General features: G+C 43.2%; 1 protein-coding gene across 1 annotated transcript; it reads right to left on the reverse strand.

The window, feature by feature from the left end:
* Positions 1-6,551: 6,551 nt before the first annotated feature.
* LOC131264353 (uncharacterized) lies at positions 6,552-6,959 on the reverse strand. The gene has a single exon (XM_058266656.1). It carries the CDS (start codon positions 6,957-6,959, stop codon positions 6,552-6,554), a length of 408 nt encoding a protein of 135 aa, XP_058122639.1.
* Positions 6,960-9,662: the final 2,703 nt, after the last annotated feature.

Raw genomic sequence — 9,662 nt, forward strand, 5'->3', positions numbered from 1 at the left:
TGACAAATACCAATGGGCTAGAGACAAAAGTTGATGCGCTATTTCAATCATGTTTCATGTATATGAAATTAATTGTACTAAGTTCTTTCAAAAATTCTTTTTATGCAAATTAATTTCATCATACTATACGAAAACTTATCGACCACGGGAACAAACACCTAGTATCGATCTCCCTGGCCTTCCTTACCTCGCCTTTGACGGGGGGAAATAATCGGCAAAATATCATCGCATAAAATGCAATTAATTGTTCAATTGTGCATATTAATTGCACATAAACGTATTCAGTCGCCATGACGGAAGATTGTGACTGGCACCGATTACGCCTCGCTTGCGGAAGAATGTGTTAACACTGAACCATAATTCAATCATCGACTTCGTGTCGGGTCGTCGCAGCGAAAAAGCGCCGGACTGGCTCAATGCACTAGTTTTTTTTGTGTTGTTCTCTCACTCATTCGCTCCTTCTTTTGTTTTACTTGCATTATCTGCCTTTATTAACCTTTTCGGGACGACGGCTGAATGGCGGTCATGGTTAATTTTCATTTATTCTTTTTGCATTCCCGCGCGCTGCTCATTTCGAGGTTTTCGGACAGTTTGGCGCGCTCTCGTCCGTGCGGTGTAGTTAATTTTTGCTTTCAGCCTGTTGTCATTTAGCCTCAGTCTTCAGAGAATATGTGTTTTCGCGAGGAAAACACACCGACCAAACCAACCTGCAGTCGGCGAGTCGTTCACAGTTTCGCTTGAGTTTTATTCCATTTTACTCGTTTTTTTTTTTTAAGAAAAGGCACATCCTCCCGATCTCCACCAGGGTTCGAGGAGTTGGGAAGTTGTTCTCCTCTTTCCGAATGCATCATCAGCCCATTTGGCAGCTTCAACTCTCCACCACCGCTCAAATGCAGTCGTTGCAGCTTGTGCAGCACTCTCGAGTGCATCCTGGGCTGCTGTTCCACCTCGTGTAGCCCGAAGGCAATGCTGAATGCCGCGCTTGGCCCGCATTGGCCGCCGTCGTCGTTGCAGAGTCGCTGCAGAGCCCCAGCCTCGCTGCCCGATGGTCATTCACGCGTAGCGCGAGTTTAATTTTAATCAAAAGCGATTAATAACCCACCAATTGCCGGCGCAGCGTTTTCTGTCCCCCCCCGGGCGGTGCCGGTTTCGGGGGGAGTGATAAAATGGAAGTTAAGTTAATTTTTACGTCCCCGGCACGCAGTTGACGTTGTTGTCGTTGTTGTCGTCGTTGTCGTCGTCATCGATGCCGCCATTGACCGCCCCTCACCGTTTACCGCTCGAATCGACGAGGACGACACACGGCGCGAATATCGTCATGCGTTCGTTCTGTTTTGACGATAATTTATTTTATTTTATGTTACTCGGCCATAAACATGCCCGACCTGAGGCATGCGTAATTCTACGTGCTTTGAATGTTACCTCACGGTGGAGATTTTAAGCCGGAGTGCCACGCGGAGCTTTAGACGCCGAACTTGAGCTGGCTTAAGACGCTCAAGGATAATGATGAGCTGAAAAACAAAAAATGGAGAATCGTTAACAAGAATTTCAGACTAATTTTACAAACAACTAGGTGAAATGGATAACATTTTACCGCACAATTGTAGGGAGAAAGCATTACTGAACGTTATCCTGGAGGAAATAGACTGCAGTGCTGGTTGTCGGTCGCTGTCAGTACAAACGGGGTCCGTATGTGTGCACGTGTGGCTTGTACGTGCACTACCTCGCTGGTTGTGGAGCGTCGTCGCAGACGCTGTGAATGTGAAGCAAAGCGGTTGGCCCTGAACTCTGCCAATGAACTTCACTTCGCCACCAAGATCGCGCAAGAGTCGGTCGATGTAAAAGTGCCAAGTGAAACAAAACAAAAAAAGAACCAACCGAACCTAAACCAACCTTGCAATCTCGAGCACGGCCACAAGAGGCACGCGCAATAATGGTCAAGAATACGAAACTACGATATGGTTTCCTACAACAAACTCCCGGGCGGACGGACGCACGGACTTTGTACTCCATCAACTGCATCCCTCCTCAAGGCGATGCACCGAATGGTTTGTGTGCTGCAAGTGCGTGGCACAAAGAATTCGCTTAATTTTCGGGAGCAAACAGTATGACGATCAGATAGGATTGGGTTTAGTACGCATCAAGAATTTACCGAAAACCTTAACATTCTGCGTCAGGTTGCACAAGTTTATCTTTTACAAACGATTGAACTGCTGATAGTTCTTAATACATAGAGTCATAAATGGTTAGCCGATTTGAAGTTCTTCATTTTGATGTGGGTCATTAGGAGATATTATGATACCACAGAACGATAATTTGACCACTGAAACTTAACAGCAATCCAAAATATATAGTTTTACATTTGCGCAGTGTTTAACGAAAAAAATATGCAACGCTTGTTCAAGTAGTTGCAAATAAGTTTTCCTATAAATTGAAAATCAAAGCAGCAAAAGCATTAAAAAACATTGAAAATGAAGTAAACCGTTAAATTTAACACACGCATAGAGCATAACAAATTGTATAATTCATGGAAAAAATTTACAATGCCAAATATAGGGGAAAGAGTGGCAAGATGCTCCAGTGAGGTGAAAGGCACAAGCACGTTTTTAGCTGAATTAAAAAAATATAAAGTAAAAGAATATGAAAAATATGAATTAAAAGATTAAAGTGTCTAATTTACCAGAGAAAATGAAAAAATAAATAAACGTCCCCCCCCTAAATCAAGTAAGATTTCCCTAACATAGTTTAGGCTATAATAAGTGGTAAAATAAAGTATTGCAATTAAGCAAACATGCATGAAGTACCTTAAGTAACATTACTAAATGAATACTGAGCTTAATTGTATTCATAACCCTTGCTTTGTAGTTGTAAAAACAAAAATCAAAACATTGTCAAACAGGGGCAATACGTACGAATTAACGTGTAAATGTTAGGCAAGATACTCAAGATTTCCATACTTATTCAGTATAACACTGTTCCAGCCAAATTAACTCGTACTTATTCTGCATTTACAACGCTTTCATGAATAATTATCGATGTTTCTTATTGAAATATATGAGATAAAATTTATTCTAAAAAACTTTTTTTTTTGTAATCGGAAGCACATTTAGACAGACTTTGGATAGCGTAAGCTGAAACGCGTTGATCGCCTTTGTGAACTCCGTTTACGCTCCTTGAAACTGGAATATGACATCTTGCAATCCTTCATCGCATTTGTGACCTTCATTAATGATTCTACACACTCGAATATGATATCCTTAAACTTCATTATCGCCCTGTCAGATTGCAGGCCGGTTTGTTTTAGGTTTCATAGATGTAAATTGTGTACGCATACATATATGGTCAACCATTCGATAAAGACGTTTTTCTTTCACCCGCCAATAATGTATTCTAAATACAAAAACTAAATTACTCTTATTTTGCATACACTTTGTTTGCTCTCAACAAATAGGATTATTACACATTATTTGTTAAAGATGTTTTCTACAATTCGTAAGAAAGGTATTTTCCTCATAGCCTTGTTGAAATTATTGTTCTGTTCTGTGTCGAAAATCGTTTTTCAAATTAGGCCCTATCGGTGTAGGTAATACGTAGTGCTTCCTCGCACGTACTGTAAATTTTCCCAGCGCAAGTTGCACCACAAACTGGTCCTTACAGCGCCGCCAGAAACGCTTCAAACTCAAAATAACCTGCCCGAAGGGACCCACGGAAAATCGATATAATTGCGTTTCGTTCGAATGCCGAATTGCTCGGCCCGGCAATGCAACGCAATGAAAGTTCGTGTTCCCCCTGGTGACGATGAGATGATTCCGTATCGCCGTAACGGCTCGAAAATAGGATCAAAACGTAGCTAGGGCCGCGCTGGCCTGGTGGTTGGGTGGAAACACAAAAAATAAGTTGCCCTTCGCGCTCAAGACCAGGGCAGCAAACGATGCCACCCGACCGCAGGATGTGTTTTATATAATTTTATATTGAATTACGCACGTTCCGCAGCGCGGACGACCCTCTCGGAACGGCTCTCGGGTGGCCAAAGATGAAATACGCAGCATACGCTGGGCCGTGTTTTCCGTGCGCCGTCCTTATTTGGACGCGAGCGGCGTGGTACGCATTGTTCCTTTTTTATTATTTTGGAAGGGAAATCTCGTTTCGTCCTTTCGTCGAAATCCACTCGCCCGTGGATGTGCGTTGCGATGTGCGCTCGCGTGTCCCATCCATACGGCACTGTTTTCGCTTGGCTCGCCTCGACCCTTGCGACCGTTCCAGGGCATGAACTGCTGCTCGGAAAAAGAGGCACGTTCCGGACTCGTGCACCCCGTGCCATGTATACGATTTCGTTTTCGGGGCTGGCAGCCGTTCTGCTTCGAGTGTGCTGAGTTCCACTCGAGCCAGGATACGAGCACGCTTTCCATTCGACTGACTCGCTGCACATTCGCTTGCGAGGGAAAAATCGTACACACATTAGTCACCCCGCCGGGCCCCTGGTTGCACGATACGCCGACACCCCCTCGGACGGTTTTGGCCAACATTCGACCGGCTCGAGATTCAATCCTGCTTTGGGCGCAGCGGTGTTATCCTCGGGCCCGACGCCACCGCTGTCCTGGGAGTTCCCTTCGGTGCAATTTCCATTAATCCCATCTTTTTCCCTCGCTTCCTCTCTTACCCGGTCGTGCTTTCTTCTCGCAAAGCAGCATTTCGATTGATTGACGGAAGAGCAAACTAATGGAAATCTGTTACCAATTTCTTATTCGTTTTTCCTGTTTTTTTTTGTATAACTCTACTCCCCAGAACCGGCCCTAGTCAACGAACCGATCAAATGGACCGCCAGTAGTGAACGCAGTCTAAGGTAAGGATGAGGATTGTTTTTTTTTGCAAACTAATACAGACTCCGGGTCCAGCATATCCGGTGGGTTGGCTTCAAACCCGTCCGACCGGTCAATTAGGGACGTTAAAGTGGTCCTGGTTGTGTTTGGGCATCTAACTCAAAACTTGCTCGTACAAAAAAAAAAAAAAGATACAAGAGGAAACGATGCAACTCAATGCAGATGGATATTAATTATTGTTTTAGTCCGAAATAACGACCGACATCGTAACTGGACATTGTTTCATTTAGGCAGTTCGATAAAAGGCAATTCTGTAGCAAAAATATGTTTACAAAATTGAGGAAAAGCCCAACATTGAGAGTTTACAAGCAGAGAATTACTAATATTAGCATTTGCAAATAAATGTATATGAGTTATAGTATAGTTTTTTATAAATAGCATGTATTTATATAAGTGCAATTTTCAATAGTTTTGGGTCTGACAGCAATATTTTTTTCTTAATTGCTAACTTCTTCAAAGAAGTTCCATCGACATGTGATTAACGCAAAATATGTGAAGTTAAACTCTGTATATTTCAAACGCACAGATATCTTCATTACAGTATTTGAAATCATTTTGTAAATCAAATTCATTTCTACAATCTAAAATTAAAATTCTACAATCTAAATTAAAAACTCTCAGGTTGTGCTTCACTTTTGTTAAAAAGATAATATTTGTGCAATAAATCTTAACAATTAAAAGAAATGTTTTTTTTTTGTTTTTAATATCCAATCAAATGAAAACGGACGGAAAAAGAATTAATTTTCAACTTTCACGATTTTAAAACCCATTAGAAGAGGATACGAAAGAGGAAATGAATTATGATATTAAATTTTGCAAGAAAGTTGCTGTTTGCATTATAATGTTTTGTAAAATATGGTAAAACGTTTTGATCAGATTTGGTTGCGCTTACTCCAGCAGGATAATAAAATGGTTTTTACTGTATGCTTAGAAATTCCTGTTATTTAACTTGGTAAAATTGTTTAAAACAAACATATTATGTTCATCGAACTCGAACTAACGCATCTTTTTCACCATCACATAGAGCATTTGTGTGCGACTGTGTGTGGCATGCAGAAGAGGCATATGGGGTGCAGCAGGGAATGTTCCTGCGGTGTAAACAGCTGTTGTTGAAAATTTAAAACAATTCCGGATCATGGCAGCGGTGCGTAAGATTGCACCAAACAAACAGCCACATCGCCCGTGCATGGCGCCCTTTGCTGACCGAAATGCGTTTTAAGTTCTACATTTTCCATGCCTGTTTTTTGTTGGTGTTGTATGATGCGGTGTGGTTTAGTTTTGGGAAAGTTGAATGTTCCAAAGGGGCAAAAGGATTGGCTGCATTCGGCGTTGTGTGGGGTACGGTAAATAATTTGTTGTACGTTCTAAACAAGGGTGGTAGTGCACCCTTAGAAGCGTTCACCACCGTTCGCTAAACAGTCATAGTTTTATTTCGTTCCATGCGCCGCTGCCAGTCGCTGCCATGGTGCACGCATTTGCGCATACAGCTGAAGAGTAGCGAAGCGTTCCACTCCTCGCCGCTGGTGATGTCTTTCCGTCCCGAATAGTAAGGGGGCTTTGCAAATCCGTTCCATATCCGGCGGTGGCATCGGCTCTGTTGACGCTAGTGGCCTGGATTTTTGACTGGAACTACCGCCACTCTCGGGCTTTGAGTGGACCGATATCCGGCTGTCAGAGCGCCTGATCGATGGCTGCCGGAAAGAGTGCGGCCGTGATCGCCCGAAAGCGATACGGTTCTCGCGCCTCGTCCGACAGCGCGTTCCACGTTTGGCGTGCCGCCGCGAGCACTTGATCCTGCGAGGGCCGCAGCTCGTACCGGAGCGGAAGCTGATGGTTGGCCTCATCTTCGCCGGGCTCATCCTCGAACGCCCCGCCGGTCGTCCCATCTTCGCGGTGTGACCTTTCGTCAGCTTCGGCGGCGGCGGCGGCGGCGGCATCGCATTCCTTATCGAAATCGCAAAGAAACAGCAGAAACGGATCGGAACAGACGGTGGCTTTCGTGCTTGAGCCGACGAAATCGGCGCAGTTCAGATACACCAGCTGGTCCGCGCGCGGCAGATTAGCGAACGTGGATGCCATTCTGCTAGAGTGAATTGTTGTTCTACCGGCTCGCGGGTCATCGACCCGACCGCCTTGCCGTTTGGCTGCCTGCGAACGGCGGCTTCGATTCGAAGAAACACACGGGGTTGGAAGGATTGCAAAATTAGCGAATTTTCGATCAGCATACGAGTGGTGGTGGTTTGGCTCTTTTTTGAAGAAGGAGGATGATGATGATGATGATCTCACCTGGCGATGAAAATGTCAACCGCTTTGTGGAATCGTTTATTTCGCGCCGGCAGCAGTTTGTGCGCTTCATTCTTGATTTGGACCTCCGGGCCGTTGGCGAGGATTCTGCGTGCGATTGGCTCCCGATCCGTTCGACGGATGCGACGTTGACGGCGAAGAATTTCGTTGAAAAAATTACAATCACAGGAATGTTTGGGCATTTTTAGGCACGGCTGCTTTTCAGAGGTTTTTGAGCGATGGACTATATTATGTTTTTACCAAAAGCTGTGGTTACTAGATTAAAGAATATTTGATTTGTCTTCACACTATCGTGGAGCATGAAAATATGACCGCATAAAAACCGCGATTCTAGACTATCGGAGTTCACAAATTACATTTGCTAGGTTTGACCAATGATTTTAGGTTAAAAATCAAATCAAAACAAGATACAGTAATCAAAACGCGTTTCTATTGAAAAGCAGTAAAATATTAAGCATCAAGTAGCTTGTTTTCAAAACAAGTTTGAAAGTAGAAAAGATAAAAGATTGAAAGTAGAAAAGATTGTCCATACTGAAAGGCAACCGATAAACAAACGGACTAGATCTTAAACAGTAACATCGGAAACTTCAAAAGTAAAGCTCAATAAGGAGGTGTCGAGAAACTTATTCAACTGGAAATAATGAAATATTACTGACTTAAAATAGCATTATTTCATAAGGTACAACTCTTCTGTTCACGGCATATAGTAGCATATAAAATAGCGAGTTAGTCGTAGCTTCCGTTTGAAATATTCAGTATAAACCAAGTACTAAGATACTAAGAATGCAATGTCTTGAACAGAAGTTAATCAACGCATTTCTGGACCAACGAACTATTTCTCCCGGTCGAGCCTAAAAAGTACCACGTTAAAACCCTTCGATACGAGATGAGGGACCATGTCCTTCTGTGTGTAAAAACGCTATAGTAGAATCAGTGCAAAACCTTGGAGTGCAATGATTAATCGTCGTGCTTTCGGATTTTGAGTTGTTGTCGAGAGGGCATTATTGATCTTTTCTCACCACGGAATCGTGCGCCACACTCTCGGCAAGGGCCAAACGGATGTCAGCAAAGGGAGCGGTAATTATAGTGTCCAATCCCGGTCCGAAAGCGCGAGATCCATAGCGGAACCAGGCGAAGCTCAGTGAACCGTGCGAGGCACCGTTCACCAGCAACTCTGGAGGCGTCCAGCTCCGCCGAAGTCCAACAGTTTCCCAGCGCGTGACGTTAACCTTCTTCTGGCGCTGTGAAACGAATCGGAAGGACACGCCGAACGTTGTTGGCGACATGCAGCAACAGCAACGGCAGCGTACGACTTTCCTGGTCCTGTTGACGATGGAGTTCAGTTTCGGGCCGCCGGACTTCGATGGCTTTTCAGGGAAGCAAAAGTCGGTCGTGTGATGATGTGATCGGTTTCAAGGAGAGAGAATCAAGAGAAGTGCGCTGGCGGTGCTGGGAGGGGAAAGGTTATGAAATGCCCTAGTTCTCTGGTACTTCGGGGGCAGGACGACAGGGCTTTCCACGGGTCTCGCTGCAAAGTGCTCTTGTCGTTCGGCTTCGTTTCGTTTCCTTAATCGATTGTTTCCGTTTCCAATGTCAGACCGCCGCTCCACCAGCCGGTGGTTGTTTCTGTCTGACTTCTGGAAATCCTGACCCGATCAGGTCTTCACTTGACCTCGGGGTACGTCGAGCTGCGGACTAGTTAATACGGCTCCGATGTGGGCCAAACCGAACGAATTGTGCCGGTATTGGAATAGCTAATTAAATACATACTTTGCTATTCATGTTCAATCACTAGAGCTCCCATAAATTTCCGACAGTTTGTTGCGATAAAGTTGATTTTATTTGTGTACATTTTTATGGCATGTTGAGAGACGTCCGATTGGCTCCACGCAGAACCGATGTGAAAGAATTGTATGCTGTATCCAAAGGATTTGAAGAATGTTTATTACTGATTAGACTTCCGACGATAGTATAACAAACGGTTTGTAGTATTAAGTAATGATTGAAGTTATTCCAATGCAATTAGACCGATCAGGGCAGCTTAACTATCTTACTTCCTGTGGCAACGGTATGTTGTTTAGTTCCGTTTTTGATCATCACATTTGGTCTTTCATTCTATTTCTGTACTTTAATTCTATGTTTCTCTGTAAATACTTTTGTTCAATACTGTGTTTCTCTTTAAATATTTTAATTTCGTTTCCTCATTACACTTTATCCTTGGAGATTTCATTCCTTATTTTCAATTTTTAAAATCAATTAATTTCAAGATTTGCGCTTTCATTCTCGTTTCAACTCTTCACTAACCGAATATAATTGAGATTTTTTTCTAAAATTTACTTTTTGTTGTTAATTGATTGGGAATTTATTTGATAACTACGAATATAATACCCGTTTTAATATTTTAAAATAAACCTTTTCTAATTATCAGTCTGCTTTTTAATAATAAAAGGATACCTGTATTGTCCTTAAATTCTACAA

The sequence above is a fragment of the Anopheles coustani genome, chromosome 2, assembly GCF_943734705.1.
Source record: "Anopheles coustani chromosome 2, idAnoCousDA_361_x.2, whole genome shotgun sequence".
NCBI lineage: Eukaryota > Metazoa > Arthropoda > Insecta > Diptera > Culicidae > Anopheles > Anopheles coustani.